Raw genomic sequence first — 23,811 nt, forward strand, 5'->3', positions numbered from 1 at the left:
TCCCTGCGCCCATACTAAATAATTCATGGTTAATAAATACTAGATTGCCAAGGGGAGGAGGAATGGGAAGAAGAAACACTTGGAGCATTGATCTGCTCACTCCATGCAGAACTGATACAACTTATTGCTATGAGAGAAAGTCTAAAGTAAAAAGTCTGAAAGCCTGGGATCCCGTCAGCGACTCTACGGACTTTATAACTAGATCCCTTTATATATTAAAGGAGTAATAAAGCGACGCTGGTGCACGAACCAGGAGCTGTGCCCAGCCCAAGCCACTCCTTCCTAGCAATGTAACTCAAGAAGGGAGGGAATAGTGAGGGGGGAGGCAGACTCATGTCACTATTAAATGTGAAACCACAGAAGTCTCAATAGCAAAGCTGTAGTGTGCGGCTTTCCCAGGGTTGTGCTCCCTTTCCTATACACCCTAATGCTTCGCCCTCTGTGTGTCCTCACCCTGCTCCTCTCAGCCCTGCTCTACTACTCCTTCTCCTAGTGTCCCAAGTGTCCAAGTCATTGACAGTAGTATAAGGATATCAGGGGGGCTCCCCTTCCCAACTCGGTAGCAGCTGGTCCTGCTCGCTCTTCTACGGAAGCTACTTCCATGAACAACAGGATCTAAACCTTTTAGGAAGCCTTATTTTTATTCCCTTATTACTTCCATCACTCGACTCGGAGATACAAGTGAATGTGAAGAGAGCAGCAGCTTGTAGGATTGTGGTGACACCATACCAACGTAGAGGTAAGAGCGGTCCTTTTAACACCTGTAAAAAAGTTGTCTCCATCCTTCGGCTCTTTAGATGTTGCAAAGCTACAATTGCCAGCATGACAAGAAACATTTTGCCGGTTTGCTGGAAGTGGAAGTTTGCAACATCTGGAGACAACTACTATCTTCCGGACAGCATGTTGCTACGTCTCAGTCGTGACTGCTCCTTACGAGAGTGAAAGTGGTATGAAAGTTTGTGAAGAGTGATATAGTGCACCATATACATTTGTCAGCTTTGTGTTCCCATAGCAGGACCAATATTTCGATCAACGTGCAACCTTCATCATTGCCATCTATCCTTAAGTTCTCGCACAATTCGCAAGTAAGGGGCACTTTTTTCCAATGTCCGCGAAAAAAAAACAACGAAGCATTCTTTATTTTTTGGAAGCTGAAGCAGGATTGCCAACTTAACCTTTTATTTTTTTTCAGGGCGGCTTATCAAAAAATCTCTGACCGACAATATTTTTTTACGGACACATTGGAAAACCGTAATAAATCATTATGATTATAAGTGATGCATGTCTACAGCCCAGAATAGACATCAGATGCATTCACGGTGAACTGTAAAATAATGATAATTACACTGATAATAATCTCTATAAGCTTCTTCAGCTTTAAAAAAAATCTCGGGCGCCTTCAATTTATTTTACGGACAGGTCAAAAAAGTGCCCTATTTTTGCGGACTGTATTGCAATTTCTGTAAGGTTGGCAACCCTGAGCTGAAGGAACTTGTTCAGATACTTGTGATTGTAGTTACTACCATTTTAACAGTCAGCACTGCGAATGGGAGCATAGATTTTGGGAAGTTGTCCAGATAAAAAGAAATAAACAGGTTGACAACTCTGGATAGAAAGATATCCAGAATTTTTATGTAAAATAACGCATTATCTCATGGGCTGATCAATGTGATAGCATTCATGGGTTATCTTTATTATGACTGATAGACGTACTGACAGTAGGCACTGCGCAGCCGGGCTGTCAGTACAAAGCACCAGCCACGCACCCTCCTCCTGGCACAGCAAGTGCAACCAGAGACCATGTGCAGACAGCTTCTAAATGACATTCAAAGCATGAGTGCTTAAAGATCATGTGCAGCGTAATACAGCTTTAGGGATCATGTGCAATACACTGCTACCTAGCTCTAATGCCCTGTAAGGCTTTTTTAATATCAAAATAATACAAGATCAACATAGCTCCACCAGCAGACACCGCAAAAGAAACAGACGTTGGCTTCCCCTCTTCACCGGCCGAGGAAAGGGTTAAAAGATGACTTGAGGAGATTAGTCACGTTCTTAGACTACATGAGAAATGCACAGGCGACCTAACACAGGGATCCTATAGGTTAGTAGAAAAGGCATGTAAGAGGCATACATAGGTCATGTGCGAGTTACCATAAGACTGAAGACTTCTGGTAATAAAAGGCTTCATTATATGCGCACAGAGACTATATAAAAGCAGAGAACAGCTTCTCAGAGATCACATGTAGTACAAGTCCTGAGCTCAGAGTTCACTTAGAACAACATTTCTCGGAGGTCAAAGCTGTTTCATAAACTAGAAAAAGTTCCATATTTTCTTAGAAGCTGCCAAGAACACCAAGTTTTTTTTATTGTAGTCTCATTGGAGATGTATTCCAGCAGAAAGCATTCATTATCCATCTATTTAATATGTGGTAAATGTTCACTCAGTGGTGTCTGACCCTTCATTCCATCCACAATCGCTGTATAACTAGACCAATTATCCATGCAAACTTCTCACTATGGCGACTTCTTACTTTTAGTTAAGGATGGGTCCTATAGTCCAACTCCCAACTTTCTAACATATTTTAGGGATCCAATCCTTTGGCCCCTTAATAATAGCTATATAGCTAAGAGGCTGATCCATACAAACTTCTCACCAAGGGGACGTCTAAGTTTTAGTTGCAAATGGTCCCAGCAGTCAAACCTACAACTATCTTACATGTGTCCGGGGTCCAACACTTTGGCCCCTCCACAATTGCTGCGCTACATAGCTAGGCGACTGATTAATACAAGCTTCTCACCATGGGGACTTCTTAGTTTTAGTTGCAGATGGTCCCAGTAGTCAAACTTCCAACTATCTAACATATGTCACCTATCTAGTGGATAGTCTATATATGTTTTCGGCTGAAATACCCTTTAATAAGTAAGCCAGTGATTTATTCATAAAGGTTCACACATCGGTCAGACTGGACCAAGGTGATCACTCCACACCTGTATTATAGAAGTGTCCTTCAGCAGTTTCACCGCTACACACATCGGCCTACGCTTTATTCCAATCTCCAGAGATTTAATACCATTTCCCCATGACTTATCTATTGTAAATACACATACAGTAAATTTCATCAGCTTGTGCCAGTATCCTATTCCCCATACGCAGTCCTAATCCAGTGGGAAGAAGCTATGTTTTTATATTCCAGACATCACAAACCTTACAAAACACTGCTGTATAACCTTTAATCAATGGAAACTTCCAGCTATGTTTTCGTTTGGAGTCATTAAAGTAATGTAATCCGATGCCGTAAAAGTCTCGTAGATTGCTGGTAATATTTCTGTCCCGATGACTACGCAAAACTACAATAAAAATCTGTCTATTGGTGTCACATACTGTACATGTGACACTATGGACGTCAGTGGGAGATCAGGACTTCTGTAATCTTTATGTAGATAGAACTAAAATGTATGAGAGTAATATTTAATAAAGGTGTCAAAAACCTATATCGATGGTTTTGACATGTAGGCAATGACGGCATCCTGGAAGTTGTAATTCTAGCGTGTCACTAGTTTGGTTTATGCTATAGGAAAAAACTTTCCTGATAACTTTCCGTATGATATTTCTTCCGTAGGGTCTGTGCACACAATGTCTTTTTCAAGCAGAATCAGCCTTAAATTTGCCTTAAAAAGCATTGCAAAAGCGCTGCAAAAAATGGCATAACGCACAGGAATGTCAAAGCGACATTACTGTGCACATATTCCATCTTATGTCACTTCTTTTAACTGCTTCAGGGTTTGGAAACCTTCAAGTGGCTAAAAGAAGTAATATGTTCATTCTTCTTTGTACTTGAAAATAAAGAACAAAGATGGTGGCAGAGACGCCGCAAAAAACAAAGACACTTTAGGAAAATGACTGCATATACCCATAGGGCTTTTTTTCAGTGTGTTTCTTTGTTCTTAAAAAATGCAGTTTCATCAAAATGAGTATGCAACTTGCCTCTTCAGAGAAAAAGAGGACTTGAACTCTATAGCGCCACCTATTGGAAGTAGCAATCCTACAAGTCACAATCAACCCTTTAACGAGTCTTGCAATATGACTTAGGATAAAAGCCCTATCAGAATCTCAATTTGCAGACACGGTGTTTCGGGCTGTTGGCCCTCGTCAGTGCAAGGCATGATTTGGCTAGATGAGAGGCTCTAGACTGAGCCTGAGTGAGATTTCTGAAATCTCATGCACATTGCTGCTTTTTTTACCTTGTGTTTTTGAACAATCCATGTGTTTTTTCAACTCTGTAACATGTCAATTCATTCAGCATTTTTGTAGCATTTTTCACCCATTCAATTGAATGTATCAAAAGCGCAACTAAAAACGCAACGAAAAACGCAAGTAAAAACGCATCAAAAGACGCACGTATTGTACACTGCGTTTTTCCTGCCAAGAGACAAGTTTTTAGTGCAGAAACATCTGGTGCAGTTTCACGTGTGTACATAACCTTAAGGCGTAAAATAGCCAAGTTTTCATCGTCCTGTTTTCCAACCATCTCCATTGACTGGGCCATATCACTAGTAATGCTAGCTTCAGGATAGATGTGAGCCATTAGCTTTCTTGTGATGTATCAATTACATGGAAGCTAAAAGGTCTGTTGTACGTCATGTTAACGAATCTAGGCTGATATAAGTAACAAAAGCACCACAAATGTAATTCATAAAGGGGGTCTGGTATTGGTGCAGACAGTCATATTTTTATGAACCCTTCCGTGCCAGCGTTGTATAGAAAACCCTTTAGGTAAACAAAGTGATCTTCCCAGATTGACTCTTCTGATTAGGATAATGTATAAGGGTCCATTTATAATCTGCCTGCATCAGCCCCGATCAATGATATAGTAAGTCAGAGCTCGTTTACTTCATTCTATGTACTGCAATATTCGTGAGGGTTTTGTGCCAACATTCAGAAGAAACCCTTGATATTTTTGATACCATCAACTATAGAGAAGCAAATGATTACTGGTCATTCACTCTGTGACCATGATTCCAGAGAGCAATGATTGGGATCATGATCGATCATCGTCCAGAGTAAAAGGCCCTTAAGATTGTAGATTTGCAGTTCCCAATCGAAAATGGCAACCACAACCACATCAAAAAATATCAGACAGGAAAAAATGGAACCACCTATAGTCAGATTAACTTCTTAGCGAACTGTCCCCGTTATTATAACCTGGAATGGATGGCACTTGAAGAAATATACCTGGATATTTTGAGTGACCCATGGCAATATGTAAACATGGATTTTAGGATCTTTCACTGGTCCGATAAGCATAATATTAGATATACATAGAAGATTTTTATCTTGAAAAAAGTGGCTCTTCATGACAAAATGGCCCCTAGACTGAAGAGCAGGCACTGCCAGATTGTGTGGCAGTCATCACCATGAAGAATGGTACGGACTACAAGTTATGTATTTCGGTACTGGGCACTAGACTTAGAGCCTCTGATAGTGAGGGACTCTATACGTGATGACTTGTTAGAGATCACACGGCCCAGGATATATTTTTTTGCACTGTAATGTATTTTGCTGTATGGGAAAAGAATATAAGCTAGTTGTGGCAAGTTTTCAGCCCAATTCATTGTGTTGGAGTGAAAGTCCTTTGTATGCCAACCATCCATCCCAGCCAGAAGATGGCGATCTCTAGAGCTAATTTAAAGATGTCACTATATACGGTATATATATATATATATACATATAGTTACTTTACGTATCTTAGCAGATCTCAGAGTTACTATCCTGTGTGTGTCCGCAGATAGCATACCTGATTTCCATCAGGATCCCATAAGCTGGATGGCGGGTGATTCCTATGAATGTGATGTGAGGCTGAGGAGTCCCTATCAGTTACACCACCGAAATCCATATGGTGCTGTGTGTCCCTGTCACTAAGGAATACATGATCTCAGTGCCGCAAGCCTGTCCTGTGTGAATGACTTACCAACTTTGCTTTATTTAGTCTCTTCTTCACTACGACTGAAAGAGAAGAAGATGCTAATCAAGGCCTTTTTTCTTGATAGATTAGAACATAGTAAACCAGGGTTGGACTTTGCACACCATATTCCTCACAACTGGAACCAGATGCCCACACATAAATACATACAACCAGCACTTCTACTCAATGTGTGTGACAACTAAAGGTTTATTTATACAACCATCGATTGGTATACTTTTACCGATCTGCGGTCATTTGAATGCCCGTTTAAACAGGCAGACCAATGTAAATGATACACACTGAGTAATCCATACAAGACCGCTCACTCTGCCTTGGCTGCCATTGTTCTCGTCAGTGCGAGTCCTATTTACACAGGACAGTGCACTAGCTATAAAGATGATTTTTTTTGCAGCACAAAAGATAATTTCACACCTTTTTTAACAATCGTTCACAATCATCTTGTATTGTAAAATGCTCCTTAAGGGGCTCCACAAAAGAGATCTAAAGTTGTCGCCTTAGATATTTGCCCACATGTGTTACTAACCATTAAAATAGATATAAAAGTGAACATCTAAAAGATTCATTTTACACTGCAGATTACAGACAAACGTGAATACCTTATTTATATGCAATTTATCTTGTAGAAACACCTAGTAGAACCAAAGTACAAAAAGTGTACATTACAGTGACTCTTAAAGGGGTATTCCCATCTTCAAGATCCTATCCCAATATGCAGTAGGTGTATTAATAACAATATTAGCAAATACATCCAATTAGAAATGTAATATAGTTCTTCTGATTCGCTATGTCAGTTACCCCACGTGCAGGGCATTGCAGTAGCTGAGGTATCCATGGTTATGACCACTCCTATAGTGACAGTTGGTTGTTAATGGTCGTAACCATGGATACCTAAGCTACTGCAATGCCCTGTACATGGAGTAAGCGACTTAGCGAATCATAAGAACTATACTACATTTCTAATTGGAGGTATTTGTTAATATTATTATTAATACTCCTACTACATATTGGGATAGGATCTTGAAAATGGGAATACCCCTTTAAGTCAAGGGATAAAACTTCATCACCAAAATTCATTTACATATTCCTCACCCATCTGGAGATTACATGGGACCTTTTTGGTGAACTAGTCACCTAAAAGAGAACTGGTCACTGGTTCTAAAGCACCTAACTTTTGCTCTTATTCTTTTTGCTCCTCTGAGTATTCCTTTTTCTTCTTTTTACTAAGGGGGTGGTGCTCACTGCATTCTCCAAGGACGTGTCTTTTTTCTGTTCTGCATGATTTCCTAGCAAAGTCCCCTTGGTAAAGACCATTAAAATTAGTATATTGGGTACACTAAATAAAAATACCCATCTTTGAAACAGTATGGCGGATTAAAAAAACAAACAACGGAATACAAAAAGTGTCCAACTGGTAACAGGTCCTCATTAAGTATTGTTTGCTATGGGGACTCCTACGACATATTTCGTTTTGGTTTCACTGGGCCACTGTCAACTATTACTTTAAGATTATGTAGAGGGAACAGCTTTAATTCAGTATGTAGGCATCTCCTGGCTTCACTCTGTCAAGTTCTAGCCATTTATGATGGTATGAGTGCCTGAATGATGTTGTGTATGGACCTTCCAGAAATAGGGATACACTTTCCATTGTTTTCTCTGATAACAAATAATGGAGAATTTTTTCATACAGGTGTCCAGGCTTAACATGACATCACTTCATGTTGGAGCAGAAGGAAGGCAAGCCAGGAGAACCCCTGACACTGGGTAAGACTTTGGGTGTTCAGACCACCTAGCTAAAAACCACAACTCAGTCAATGTATGAATAAACATAAGAAACTGTCAGGGACGTCAGACGTCAGTTATCGAGGACGGTAAAGTCACTGACCTCATGGTGCATTAGTGATAGGCATTCCTGGAGATATTGTGTTTTAGTCCTATTGAATTCAGTTGTCATTGTACATACTGGGCCAATTCCAGCTCCATCTGGAAAGCAAAAGGCTTATCTTGTATTTTATTCAGCTTATGAAGTGGAAATTTCATTGCTTGATAAATGTTTGAAGTCTGTTTGGTTGCATAACGTCCTGAATCATAAGATGTATGCGGAGTAGTGACCTGAGTAGAAGTGTCAGATTGGATTGTGTTATTGTATCCAGTGTAATAGGCTGCATTATCCCATGAGAACATTTACTTTCTGTGAGGTCTAGGTCAGTTCTGGGGCCAAGAGATTAGTTTTTGATCATTAAAAACTCTTCATTGTTTAAAGGTGTACTGTCTGCTGATTACACATGCCAATTACTGGCTGATGAATCCTCATTCCTCTAGAATTGAAGATTGTGTGTCTAGATCTTGAATCAGCTTATCACAATGTTACAGTTCTTACCTAATGTTCTTTTTTACATTTGAATGAATTTTAAATAAATGTTCTATCAATCGTCCTGGCGCCTTTTTGTAATAATCTCCCCCATCCTGATTCCTAACAGTAATAATGTCCCCATCCTGACCCCTTCCAATAATAATACCCCCACCCTGGGACCCATGATTTAACAATGTCCCCCATCCTGGTATAATGTTCTCCATTCTGGTATAATGTCCCCATCCCGGCATAAAGTCCCCATTTTGGTATATTGTCTCACATCCTGGCATAATGTCCCCATTCTGACATAATGTTGCCATTCTGGTATAATGTCACCCATGTTGGTATAATGTCCCTCTTCTGGAATAATGTTCTACATTCTGGTATAATGTCCCCCATCCTGGTATAATATCCCTATTCTGGTATAATGTCCCCATTGTGATATAATGTCCCCATTGTGATATAATGTCACCCATCCTGGTATAATGTCCCCATTCTGGTATAATTGGCATCGACGAACCCCCTCCCGCAATAGCCCGGTCACACCCTCTATGACTGCGAGTGTTATTGCCATCTATCTATCTATCTATCTATCTATCTATCTATCTATCTATCTAATATCTTTCTTTTTCTTTCTTTCTTTATTAATATCTATCTATCTATCTATATCTGTCTATCTATCATACTAATACTAATCTATCTTTCTTTCTATTTCTTTCTTTCTAACTTGCTCTATCAATATCTATCTATCCATTTTTTTCACAACTTTTGGAGTACTACTTTTTTCCACTTTTTAATTTTATCTCTATAAAAATAATGTAAGTATGGATACAGTGCATGCTAGTATTAATTAATAAAGGCTGTTTTGAGCAGATTGAGATCAGATGGTCGTTTTGTCAGATTATTTTAAAAAGGTACCATAATTATTTTTAGTAGTCATGAATATATCAATGTCATCAAATATCACCATTTTATATTTTGTTGCACATTTTTGTTATATAATCTTTTTAATTGTTTGTGTGATTATCACATGTATCTTTTTTAGCTTTATTTGGGTTGACACATGTCTCTTGCTGTTGCCCCAGAGTCTAGACGTCAGCAGAAAATAACAAAGTTTAGCTTGTTAAAATATTTTTTGGCATGTTAGCATTTTTTGTGGTGACATTATGGTGACACTTCATTCTGACTGACATGACATAGGTTTTTTCCATAGAAACTTTAATGTTAGATTGTTGTAAAGTGCTGCGATATATGTTCTGACCCATTAGAGCCAATCATCAATCATCACAGTTCTATCTATCTATCTATCTATCTATCTATCTATCTATCTATCTATCTATCTATCTATCTATCTATCTATCTATCTATCTATCTACTGTGTCTACTCTAAGGACAATCTATCATGCATTCTACTATGAAAATCCTAGTGTCCCCATCTGAATTTTTCACATTTAGTCCTACATTTTAAGGTGGCAGGACAGGGAAACAGAACAACACATCATCCAGCCCTGAGAACTAGAATGATGTGTTCGCAGATGTTTTTACATTTCATGGTTCTCCCACATTTGGTAAATGCTCCTGACTTCCACCTCTTTACATATAGACGAGACATGCGCAGCTGTATGTCAGACAGTTGCACATATTGTTTTTTTTACTGTATACCATGCAATAGACATATGTTTTGTAGAATCATCTTGTATTGAAAAAACATGTACCATTAGAATTGAGCAAACCTTTTGAAATTTGAATTTGTCAGCTTTGGTGATTTTTTCTAATTCACTGTGTATCAAATGTGCTCAAAAGCATTCAATATCCTTGAAAAATGTGTATGACACTATTTTTCTTTTCCTCACACACTAATCTTCTTCACTGCTTTGCTGTCACACACTTTCTTGAGTGTTTTATGTTTTTTTTTCTTCTTGTCTTTATGGTTAAGCTGTTAGTTTTGACATCCTATGCAGATTCACCATAAAATGGCTGCATCATTTCTTGCTTCTATTTGTAAACAGTCTATGATAGTTCCTCCTAATTGGCTGTGCTATACCATGTGATGTCATAGCTGCAAGGCATTATGAAAAAGCCAACCTTTCCATGACCATGGTCATGTGAATATTCCCTGGCTAATGCAATGTTCTGCAATGTGCATAAAGTCGAATCACAATTGGCTCAAATTTTCGGGGTTCAGCAAATTCCTAAAAATTCTAAACAAATTTGATTTGCATCAAGTTGTTTTTCTCATCTGAATATACCATCTCTGCAATACAGTATATAGTACCAACATGTACTGCCTAGATATATGGCAAGATCTTGACCAAACGTTATGGATACCTGTGTAGTGATGAGCGAGTATGTTCTGTTAACCCTTTCAGCGAGCATGCTCGGATGCTCGCCAAGTATCTTCAGCGGTGCTCGGGTGTTATGTTTTTGTCACTCCGTGCTCATGATTTGTGACTGTTTGACAGCTTTATTACATGTGAGGAATGCCTAAGAAACATGCATTCCTCACATGCATTAAAGCTGTCAAACAGTCGCAAATTATGAGCATGGAGTGACGAAAACATAATACCTGAGCATGCTGAAGATACTTGGAAAACACCCGAGCATGCTCGTAAATCTCGAGTAACGAGCATGTTCGCTCATCACTACACCTGTGGCTTATACAGGGAGAATTTTCAGACTTGTACTATGAGCATAAGGCAAAAATGAGGAGTGAACATAGCCAAAACCAGTTTCAACTGTCACAATAAATGATAAATGATACTTTAATCCTCACAATCCCACAGCCCTACAATGAGCTAAGGTGTCTATTGTTTAGTCTAAGGTGGAACTAAGAGAAGTTGACACCATGTCTTCTGACAGTATGACAGTATAAGGGTTGTTCATTAGTACTTCTCATTACTTTCCACTCACTTAAGGAGCATTTCTGCCCATAAACATGAAAGTCAATCATTTAAAGCCTTGGTTGATGCAGACAGTATAGGGGTAAACAATTGGTAATGGGAACATTTTGCCTCCATATTAATCTTGCATTCACCTTAACTTTGGGTACAAATCTCCTGCCAACACAGTCCTCATACCTGAAATACATGACTTGTTGTCACCACCTACCGAGTTCTAGACTGATAGATATCCAATGCTGATATAGAAAGGTATCAAAACCCACCCCCTAGGAGTCTAGGGGCACACTCTTATGCAGGGCGTTATCCCATTTTAGTCTCATTGTTCCTTCATTTTTTGATAGTTTGTCATTTAATTTGTCTGTTACTTTTCCAGTTGTAAAGCAATGCAACATATGTTGGTGCCATGTAAATAAAGATGAGAAAAAATAAAAAAGCATAAGAAAAAAAATCTGGAATAAAGCGTTAAGCAATAGCCTCTTCTATTGTTCTTCAGGAAAAATATTCTGCAGAGTACCATATATTTTCCTAACAGGCTTACAATGATAGGAACAATTTAAATGTTATAACCCTATTACCTGATTGTAGCCTTTTTCATTCCTATATTTTAGTCCCATCCCCAAACTATTTCTATGCACATGTGGCTCCTGCAGTCCAGCCATACCTTTACCCAGCCAGGCTGGTCCTCAGTTACTGAGACATCTGTGTTTAAATTGATATGCAAACTGGGTTTAAGTGCTTTCGGCATGTGGAAGCTCTTCAAGGCTCTTCTCTCCCTAGCTCTAATCCTGTCCTACACTGCCTTCTCTTGCTTGACTGACAGCTCCTTTGCTGTGTGACTTCAAGCAAAAGAGCTGTCAGTCAAGCAGAAGGGGGTGGCACTGGGTGGGGAGGCTTGGCAAGAGCTTCCACTGCGCCGAAAGCTCTTCAGACTCATTTTTATATCAATTTAAAGGAGTATTCCCATCTCCAAAATCCTGTCTCAATATGTAGCAGGTGTAATAATAACAATATTAGCAAATACCTCCAATTAGAAATGTAGTATAGTTCTTCTGATTCGCTATGTCACATACCCCATGTGCAGGGCATTGCAATAGCTTAGGTATCCATGGTTATGAATGACCACTCATATAGTGACAGTTAGTTAGTTGTTAGTGGTCATAACCATGAATACCTAAGGTACTGCACTGTTCCGAGACATAGCGAATGAGAAGAACTATACTACATTTCTAATTAGAGGCATTTTCAAATATTATTACACCTACTACATATTGGGATATGATCTTTGAGATGGGAAAACCCCTTTAGCTGCAGATTTCTAAGGAATGGAGGAACGGACTTTCTAGTTAAAGGTATGTGTGGACTCATCTTTGCAAGAGCTGCATGTGCATCTACAGTACAGACCAAAAGTTTGGACACATCTTCTCATTTAAAGATTTTTCTGTATTTTCATGACTATGAAAATTGTACATTCACATTGAAGGCATCAAAACTATGAATTAACACATGTGGAATTATATACTTAACAAAAAAATGTGAAACAACTGAAAATATGTCTTATATTCTAGGTTCTTCAAAGTAGCCACCTTTTGCTTTGATGTCTGCTTTGCATACTCTTGCCATACTCTTGATGAGCTTCAAGAGGTAGTCACCGGAAATGGTCTTCCAACAATCTTGAAGGAATTCCCAGAGATGCTTAGCACTTGTTGGCCCTTTTGCCTTCACTCTGTGGTCCAGCTCACCCCAAACCATCTCGATTGGGTTCAGGTCTGGTGACTGTGGAGGCCAGGTCATCTGGCGTAGCACCCCATCACTCTCCTTCTTGGTCAAATAGCCCTTACACAGCCTGGAGGTGTGTTTAGGGTCATTGTCCTGTTGAAAAAGAAATGATGGTCCAACTAAACGCAAACCGGATGGAATAGCATGCCGCTGCAAGATGCTGTGGTAGCCATGCTGGTTCAGTATGCCTTCAATTTTGAATAAATCCCCAACAGTGTCACCAGCAAAGCACCCCCACACCATCACACCTCCTCCTCCATGCTTCACGGTGGGAACCAGGCATGTAGAGTCCATCCCTTCTCCTTTTCTGCATCGCACAAAGACACGGTGGTTGGAACCAAAGATCTCAAATTTGGACTCATCAGACCAAAGCACAGATTTCCTCTCGTCTAATGTCCATTCCTTGTGTTCTTTAGCCCAAACAAGTCTCTTCTGCTTGTTGCCTGTCTTAAGCAGTGGTTTCCTAGCAGCTATTTTACCATGAAGGCCTGCTGCAGAAAGTCTCCTCTTAACAGTTGTTGTAGAGATGTGTCTGCTGCTAGAACTCTGTGTGGCATTGACCTGGTCTCTAATCTGAGCTGCTGTTAACCTGCAATTTCTGAGGCTGGTGACTCGGATAAACTTATCCTCAGAAGCAGAGGTGACTCTTGGTCTTCCTTTCCTGGGGCGGTCCTCATGTGAGCCAGTTTCTTTGTAGCGCTTGATGGTTTTTGCAACTGCATTTGGCAACACTTTCAAAATTTTCCCAATTTTTCGGACTGACTGACCTTCATTTCTTAAAGTAATGATGGCCACTCGTTTTTCTTTACTTAGCTGCTTTTTTCTTGCCCTAATACAAATTCTAACAGTCTATTCAGAAAATACAGAAAAATCTTTAAATGAGAAGGTGTGTCCAAACTTTTGGTCTGTACTGTAAATAATTTGGGTGAGGGTGAAATCCTGCTTACAGATTCGCTTTAAATTGGGCCCCATCATGGTGGCAGTGTTTTATGTTTTCCCCTTCCATGAACTTTTAGTGAATTCAAAACCACCATACCAATTTGTTTGCTAACAATGCAGTTCCCAGAAAGGGGAACTCCTGCATCAGGTCTTTTACCAGGTATCAAAGAGGCAATAGGACCAACATAGGCTTAGAGTCATTGATCTTGATCTAGAATTCACAGATCCTTTCCTAATATATGTAATGCTTAACCCCTTTACTACCTTGGGTTTTTACATTTTTGCGCTATCGTTTTTTGCTCCCCTTCTTCCCAGAGCCGTAACTTTTTTATTTTTCAATCAATATGGCCGTGTGATGGCTTATTTTTTGCGGCATGAGTTGTACTTTTGAACGACGCCATTGGTTTTACCATATTGTGTACTGGAAAACGCGGTGAAATTGCAAAAAAAGATTTTTCTTTACCATGTTCAATAAATGCTACAACTGACTTGCCATTATGATTCTCCAGGTCATTACAAGTTTGTAGATACCAAACATGTTCTTTTTTATTTAAGTGGTGAAAAAAAATCTCGACCACTGGGCAACGCTCATAGCAGATCGGCTATGACAACCACAGCTTCTCCTGCAGATCCCGGGTTTTCATGTCAATTCATCGGCAGCCTGCTATCATGTGATGGGCGCACTGATTGGACGGGTTTTATGACGCGCTTCCGGCGCGTGAATGTTAAATGCTGCTGTCGGAGTTTGACAGAGGCGTTTAACATGTTAACAGCCGCGGGTGGATCGCGATTCCACCTGCAGCTGTTAGGGGCACATGACTGCTGATCATATCAGCTGTCATGTTCCCGAAAAGGTGCGGGCTCATCGCCAGAGCCTGTACCAAAGAGGGGGATGCGGCCTTGGATGTACCTATACGTCCAAGGTCGTAAAGGGGTTAAAGAAGCCCTCCCATCAAAGTTTTTATCCTCTTAATATATTGCAATCATCATATTGTATAGCACTGTGTACTTACAATTGTTCATTTTGCTCTTTCTACCCAGCCAATTCTTCTCTTTTTCAATAGGTCTATGACATCACATGATTAAAAACTGATTAGCTGAATCCTTCTAAGCACATGTTTGCGTGGAGTTTAGATGTTCTCCATGTGTTTGCGTGGAGTTTAGATGTTCTCCATGTGTTTGCGTGGAGTTTAGATGTTCTCCTTGTGTTTGCGTGGGTTTCCTCTGGGTTCTCTGGTTTCCTCCCACACTCCAAAGACATCCTGATAGGGAATCTAGATTGTAAAGCGATGTGGATGTAATTGTGCTATTTAAGCAAGTAAAATAAATAAATACCTGATTGGCCAAGCTGGGTTTGCATATGTATAAGTGAATTGGGAAGAAAAGCTGTTAGCCAAGTCTAAATCCTGGTCGCGGTATATATCGTGGTGTGTATATGGAGGAAAGTCTTATTATTTTAATATGTGAGTTACGTACAGGATTGGACTGGCCTACAGGGAAACTGGAGCAGGAGCGGCCCCCCACCCTATGTAAGCAGAAGTTGTCACAAGACACCTGATTCACTATATACAAGCAGAAGCACAGGTACATTTGTGAATAATAGGAATGTAATATTTACTTGCTGCTGAACAATGGGCCCCCAGATTCAATAGCACTGGTGGGCCCTCACCACAGCAATCTGACCCTGGTTACATAGCAGATTGAAATCCCACATAATATGGAATTCTGTATCTGAAGTTGTGCTCCCTTAAATATAGATTTTTTTCAATGGGTATCTTATATTTCTTCTTCCGCCTTCCACTAAAGGAATGGTATCAAGTCGCAGCCAGCATGATAAGCTGCACTTTCAATTCCAATCAAAGCCTGAGAGGCTCTGCCAGAGTGGCAATTTCCAGTCTGCGGCAAGGAGCATGAGATATTCGTGGAGATATGCCGGCCTTCTCTTGACTTTACTCGTTCAGTGTGCTACCTCTGATAAGATACATGATATTACATTACACTGTTGGACTTTGCCTCTTACAAACGTTGGAGCACTGGAATTGATATAGTTATAAAGAGTAAGTATGTTTCGGACCACATCGTGCACCACAAAGTCAAGATAATGCCATTGCTTGTTCAGTGACACTTTTGTGTGGTGTAATGTTATTACATCCCTTATAGAGAACCTTTCATCAGTTCTTAAGGGTCCAATTTTTGGTCTTTTATTCCCATTGCTTCCTGAGTATGCCATTTTAGTTTTTTTTTCTTTTTATTCACCATAAAGTTCAAGATGTATGGGCCTTTTTTGGGCTAATTTTTATGATCTCTATGAATGGGGCATGTCTCACAGAATTCTCTAGGAGCATGTCTTTGGATTTTACTTTTTAACCATGCCCTCTTGGTAAAGACCATAAAAATATGCACTAAATAAAAAGGCCCATGACTTTTGAACCGAATGGCGGATTAAAAAACAAAACAAAGAAAAAAAAAAGCAGAATACGAAGGGGAGCAGTGGAAATAAAATATTAGTAAAAAATGGCCACTTTTGACCTGATGACAGATCCACTTTATCCTGCTGAATCACAAATTGTTTGGTTATTGAACTTTCCACATTTGCAAGACAGGTTTGTAAATTGTGAAAGAACATTGGTGAGTGGTAATTGAGGTTACCTGACAAGTCGCAATCCAGAATAAACAGGGCGGACATTGCATAAGTGCCAGCTGTGCAGCTGCACAGGGGCCCATAAGTAAAGTGACCCATTGCTACCCTAGCCTACTTTTACATATCTGAGCATGAACCTTGATGTATGGACTGGCGACGGGTCTCCTGACCTGAACTCAACAACCTGATAGGCATATATGAGGTTGTTGAGTTCCAGTATCGAGACCCACTGTTATGATTGTGTAGCAACTCACTCAGGAAAAAAGGTAACAAACTAAAAACTCCAACTGACCCTGCCAGTTCCCGTACAGACTAGAGATCCTGACCCTGCAGTCTCTAGTGGTTCCTGCGTGAGCTGAGAAAGCCCTAACAACAGACTATACGGTGGCAACTCGGACCTATGTTGCCTGAAAGGCCATTGAGTGCTTCACGTTCTTCCTAAAGAACCAGAGAGCAGAGCAGAGTGTGAATTACCTGCAGAACAGAAAGTGTACTGAAATAGGAAGAGATCCCAGAGTGAGTAAAGCAAACCACGAAATACAAGACTGTTAGAAAATATGCCGCCTACTTCCTAAAAAGAAACAGAAAATAGATGCAGAATAAAGAACATAAACAGCAAAGAGATAAATCCTAGCTGGTCTTTCACTGACTGTTTTAAACTACAGCAGTATGGTTGGACAGGACATCAAAATGAGACTATCACCAGCAGGAAATACCAGCAGGGGGAAAGAATATAAAGCCGCACCTAAAAGGTGATAGGGCAGACAAATGAGCAAATGAAAACACCTGTTACCCTAAACAGAGTGCAGCAAGGATAACAGAAACTAAACACCCAGAGAAAAGGTCAGGGGTATGAACCCAGATGCATGACACCCATGACCAATCCATATATACTGGTCTGTAAGGAGATAGATGAGGGAGAAGACGGGCACAGTAATAATCAGCAGAGCAATTACAAGTGAACACCACCATTTGCTGGTCACAGACTATAGGGAAAGTGGAAGTAAAAGAGGATTACAGTAGTAGGAACCCAGGAGTAAAGGACCTGTTTCCCCAGGGAATAGATTTAAGAAGACACCAGGGCAGATGACAGTGGTGGCGCAGTTATTAGTTTTAAAATCCGGAGAAAGGAAGGAGAGCAGTTAGCGCCTAGACCTGTAGTAATTTGGACGTGCTCTGCTTATAGCCACCATTGTGAGAGGTCCCAGGAGTGAAGGTCCGGAGACGAGAAGTCCCAAGAGTGAAGGTCTGGAGACAAAAGGCCGGAGTTGGAAGAATGGTGCCAAATGAGCAGAGTCAAGTCCCAAAGAGAGAAGACTAGGCTGCCACAGAGAGGGGCATCTGTGTAGGCTGTTACTTCCTGCGTAGAAGTACGGTACAGACTGTGGCATGAAGACGGCCGGTGTGATGAGCATATTGTGCACCAAGTAACTCACATATATTATATAGGACTCGCAGTCTAGCGGGAAATACCGGTGACCCCTGTTTAAGCCAGTGTAATGATTGGAGTCGAAGTTGAAACATAAAGACTAAGCATTACTGATCAACATTTGTCTAACTGCTAGATAACAGGGACAGTGTATATACTGTAAGTAGAACATTGAATAGATATCTTTCAATGTCGCAATTCATTGTTCTGTTAGTGTCATAATATATTGTATTGACTTTGTTACTATTATCCACAATATCGTGCTTACTTGTGTATATATACTCAGAAATAGATTTTCTTTCTGTGTTAGTTAAATAAATAGTGTTGGTTAAGTACCAGTGTCTCCCCATTGTCTTCGGTGTTGCATCCATGTACCTGTTTAAATGTTTGGATGATGTGTAAAACCAGCCTTAAAATCAGCATTTTAATGTGCTAGATGAAGCCCATGAGCTAAGGAATTTTAAAAGTTAATTATTGTTAGAAAGACATAATGGTAGTGCTCTATGATGAACGATATATAGTGCTTGCATAGGGGCCCTCTGTTTCCTTTGTCTGCTGTTAGTCTGGTGTACACATGGTTTTAGCATGAATGACCTTCAATTATAAAAATTTATAGTGTGCTTAAAGGCGTTTTTGGGTTTTGGAAAAAAAACTTTGTTCCCTGGCTGCAGTTTGTTTTAAAAAAAACTCACCCTCCCTGGGTCCAGCACTGAGACCCTGCCACTATATCAGTATCTGTTATTGTCTTCAGTGCTGACGTCACTTTGACAGCGCTGCAGCCAATCAGTGAGCTCGGTGGCTCTGAATGTCTCGCGCTGTCAACTGAGACAGAGCCGCTGAGCTCAGTTATTGTCTGCAGTGCTATAGCGCTGCGGACAATAACAAGTACTGGGAACAAAAACTGAGACTCGGCCCTGGACCAGGGAGAGTGAGTAAAGCTCAATTTATTTGTTTTTTAAGACAGAAGTTTTACGAAATGGTAAAACTGATTTAATTTGCCTGTACACATGAGCTTAGGGTGAGGATTAGAGCCTTACGGTGACACATTGAACAATTCTTTAATACGTTGTTTTCGATCAGGCATCTCAAAATGTAAAAGATTTGCTGGTACTTCCATGCTGTGTGCAAGGAATGCTTTTACACTATTTTGATGGTGTTTTTTTACGTTGGCATTTATGATGGTCAATATCATTATTGATAGGTATGCATACAGACTCGAACTGGCCCACGGTGGAACAGGAGAATCCTCCTGTAGGCCCCTGTGAAGGAGTGCTAATGAGTAGTGCTATTACACTTGATTTACAATTTGCAAAAAAGGTATCATCTAATCACTCATTAAACAAGCTAGCCAAATTAATATTACATACTGTAGAAGCAGAAGTAAATTTGTGTACCAGGGTCAGGATATTTTTCCATGAAGCTGAACAGTAGGCCCCAATAATCAATGTTACTGGTGGGCCTTTGCCAACACAGTCCGACAATGTATGCATACAACTCATGCTAATACCAACCAAGTCTGTCAATGTAACCACAGTGTTTGCCTTCCTTGCTGATTATGAAGCATGAGGCATAGCTTCCAGCATTGTCAAAAGTTATATAAAAAATGATGTACCTCATAATTAGTGTTGAGCGAGTATGTTCTATTAACCCTTTTGCCGAGTATGCTCGGGCCAAGCTCCGAGTATTTACAGCTGCTCGGTGATATGGTTAAATAGCTCCCGTGTGCATGATTTGCAACTGTTTGACAGCTTTATTACATGTGAGGAATGTCTAATTCTTACATATTCCTCACATGTAATAAAGCTGTCAAACAGTTGCAAATCATGCACACGGGAGCGATTCAACCATATCACCGAGCAGCTGTAAATACTCGGAGCTCGGCCCGAGCATACTCGGACAGAACATACTCGCTCAACCCTACTCATAATATATTTTTGGTGGTTGTATGAGCCCCAGTTTCAAGGTGCCTGGAGCACATAGATCTTTCTGCAGCCCATAATGAGCTGTTTATGTCATGTCTTATGCAAGTTAACACTGAATATGACTTTACAGATTATGGTACCATAGACTGACATCACCAGTACACCTCAATAGGATAACATTTCTGCTGTTATTTTCTGATGTGTAAAGTGCACATTTTATCAGTGGCACATTATAAGACTTATCTAGCATAGTTGATGCTCTTTTAACCCTTTCAAGACTTGGTGATTTTACGTTTTTGCCCTTTTTTTTTACTACCCTTCTTCCAAGAGACATAACCTTCTTATTTCTGCATCAAGGGCTTGTTTTTTGTGGGACAAGTTGTATTTTTGAGTGACATCATTGAATGTACAATATATTGTACTGACAAATGGTAAAAGGTGGGGTAAAATGATGAAAAAAAACTCAATTATGATATTGTTTTTGGGTTTTGTTTTTATGGCGTTCCATCTGGGTTAAAAATGACCTGACATTATGATTCTCCAGGTCAGTACAATTACAGCAATTCAAAACTTGGAAGTTTTTTTTTATATTTTAGTGGTTAAAAAAATTTCGAACTTGTAAAAAAAATTGTTTGTGTCGCCATTTGCTGAAACCTGCAATGTTTTTATTTTTCTGTTGATGGAGGGATTGCTTTTGTTGTGCTTTACTGTAGTTTTATTGATACTATTTGGAGTACATAGGTTTTATTTACGTTTAATTGTATTTTTGGGGGGGAAATTAGGTGAATAACTAAATGGCAATGCTAGTGTTTAATTTTTGGGGGGGCATATACTGTAATGTTTAAATAACTACATATTTTGATAGATCGGTCTTTTACAGACACGATGATATCTAATTTTTTAAAATATTTTTTAATCTCTTTATTTTTGAACAGGGTATAAGGTAGTGATTTAAACTTTCAACTTATTTTTGATATAATATTTTCAAGGGTTCAACATTGAACCCTTAGGAAACTTGAACCTGCGATAATTTTATCGCTCATACTATATTCTACAATATTGCAATATATACTGTAGTTTAGCTGCCATTTCTCCTTTGAAGCTCAGCCCACATCTGTCTTACTGGGGGGAGAGGGTAGGAGGTTGGTGAGAGTCGGTGTTTGTGTGCCTAGGCAACCAAGCCACTTAGGTGCTTTAATAACATTGGTTAGACTAATAATTGAGCTTCATACTTAACACACACGTGGTCAAAATTGCTGGTACCCCTCGTTTAATGGAAAAAAAAAACACAATGGTCACAGAAATAACTTAAATCTGACAAAAGTAATAATAAATTAAAAATCTATGAAAATGAACAACTGAAAGTCAGACATTGCTTTTCAACCCTGCTTCCACAGAATTAAAAAAATAAAAATAAACTCATGAAATAGGCCTGGACAGAAATGATGGTACCCCTGAAAATAATGTGACAAAAGGGACATGTTAAATCAAGTTGTGTCCACTAATTAGCATCACAGGTGTCTACAATCTTGTGATCAGTCAGTGGGCCTGTATATAGGGCTACAGATGCTCACTGTGCTGTCTGGTGACATGGTGTATACCACACTCAACATGGACCAGAGGAAGCAAAGGAAAGAGTTGTCTCAGGAGATTAGAAAGAAAATTATAGACAAGCATGTTAAAGGTAAATGTTATAAGACAATCTCCAAGCGGCTTGATGTTCTTGTGACTACAGTTGCACATATTATTCAGAAATTTAAGATCCATGGGACTGTAGCCAACCTCCCTGGACGTGGCCGCAGGAGGAAAATTGATGACAAATCAAAGAGACGGATAATACGAATGGTAACAAAAGAGCCCAGGATAACTTCTAAAGAGATTAAAGGTGAACTTCAAGCTCAAGGAACATCAGTGTCAGATCGCACCAGCATTGTTTGATCCAAAGTGGACTTCATGGGAGACGACCAAGGAGAACACCATTGTTGAAAAAAAATTATAAAAAAGCCAGACTGGAATTTGCCAAACTACATGTTGACAAGCCACAAAGCTTCTGGGAGAATACCCTATGGGCAAATGAGACAAAAATGGAAGTTTTTGGCAAGTCACATCAGCTCTATGTTCACAGACGGAAGAATGAAGCATATTAAGAAAAGAACACTGTCCCTACTGTGAAACATGGTGGAGGCTCTGCTACGTTCTGGGTCTGCATTGCTGCATCTGGCACAGGGTGTCTTGAATCTGTGCAGGGTACAATGAAATCTCAAGACTATCAAGGGTTTCTAGAGAGAAATGTGCTGCCCAGTGTCAGAAAGCTTGGTCTAGGTCGCAGGTCAAGGGTCTTACAACAGGATAGTGACCCAAAACACACAACTAAAAACACCCAAGAATGGCTAAGAGGAAAACATCGGACTATTCTGAAGTGGCCTTCTATGAGCCCTGATCTAAATCCTATTCAGCATCTTTGGAAAGAGCTGAAATATGCCATCTGGAATCTCAAACATGACATAACTGGAGCAGTTTGCTCATGAGGAGTGGGCCAAAATACCTGTCGAGAGGTGCAGAAGTCTCATTGACAGTTACAGAAATTGTTTGATTGCAGTGATTGCCTCAAAAGGTTGTTCAACAAAATATTAAGTTAAGAGTACCATCATTTCTATCCAGGCCTATTTCATGAGTTAAATTTTTTTTTAAATTCTGTGGAAGCAGGGTTGAAAAGCAATGTCTGACTTTCATTTGTTCATTTTCATAGATTTTAAATTTATTATTACTTTTGTCTGATTCAAGTTATTTCTGTGACCATTGTGGGTTTTTCTTTCATTAAACGAGGGGTACCAACAATTTTGACCACGTGTGTACATATCTATTTATGCCCATTATTAAAGGGAATCTGTCAGCATGTTTTTTTTCGAAGTAATCTGAAAGCACCAAGATTCACCTACTAGGCTGTATTTTGTTTTTTTCAATACAATCAGTGTTTTATCAGCAGGAGATTATCACTACAGCTGCCCTGTGCCTGCTAGTGGAATCATCCTCTTTCCACTGATTAGAGGCTCTCTGTTACTATACAATGTACACAGAAAGCAGCTAATTATTGGTGTAAGGGGAGTTATTCACAGCTCAACATCTGCGCTTTGATAAATCTGCAAAAAAGAAAACTGTGATTCTATTATAACTACTGCCCCCAGTAAACTAAGGAATACATCGCTGGAATCAGTGACTCCAGCTTGGACTTCGAAAATAAGCATAAAAATGATGATGTGGTCAAAATATTCACTTGCCTAATAATTCTGCATGCAGTGCAAAGCACTGATATACAGCTCTAGCTAAAATTAAGAGAACACTGCAAAATTTTCAGTTTCTCTGTTTTTTTCTCTTTATAGGTATATTTTTGAGTAAAATGTACATTGTTGTTTTATTCTATAAACTACTGACATGTCTCCGAAATTCAAAGTTAAAATTTTGTATTTATTTGCAGCAAATGATAAAGCGTCAAAATACTAAAAAAGAAACAGTGCTTTCAGACCTCAAATTACTCATGTTTTAACTCAAACAGTTAAGAAATCAATATTTGGTGGAATAACCATGATTTTTCATGTGTCTTGGCATGCTTTCCAATAGAAAACTGTTCGGTGGTCTCTTAATTTTTGCCAGAGCTGTATGTTGCTGCACTTTAAAGACATCACTAACTATCTCAAGGATCACAGTCTACTTTCCAGTATGTTTTTTCAAGTATGAGAGGAAACCAGAGAAACTCCAAAGAAGACCACATAAACACAGTAAGAACATACAAACCCTATGCAGATGTGGTCCTTGGTCTGATTTGAATCCATGTCGCCAGTGCTGCTGACAACACTGCTAATCATTAAA

The 23,811-nt window shown here is 39.6% G+C and overlaps 1 protein-coding gene across 7 annotated transcripts in view; it reads left to right on the top strand.

Moving 5' to 3' along the window:
• The first annotated feature begins 326 nt into the window (after nt 1–326).
• Nucleotides 327–23,811, top strand: part of SLC4A4 (solute carrier family 4 member 4) — a 290,540-nt gene continuing 267,055 nt past the window's right edge. For 6 of the 7 annotated variants that reach the window (XM_073637824.1, XM_073637832.1, XM_073637837.1 and 3 more), the window contains exons 1-2: nt 328–739; nt 7,675–7,748. In XM_073637824.1, the coding sequence (XP_073493925.1) occupies nt 7,690–7,748 (59 nt within the window). In that variant the 5' untranslated portion in view covers nt 328–739; nt 7,675–7,689. Of the gene's footprint in view, nt 740–7,674; nt 7,749–23,811 lie in introns of all 7 variants that reach the window. The other variant, XM_073637852.1, reaches the window with a different exon arrangement.

Source organism: Phyllobates terribilis, unplaced genomic scaffold (assembly GCF_046119375.1).
Source record: "Phyllobates terribilis strain yellow unplaced genomic scaffold, ASM4611937v1 Scaffold_1__5_contigs__length_1240528914, whole genome shotgun sequence".
NCBI lineage: Eukaryota > Metazoa > Chordata > Amphibia > Anura > Dendrobatidae > Phyllobates > Phyllobates terribilis.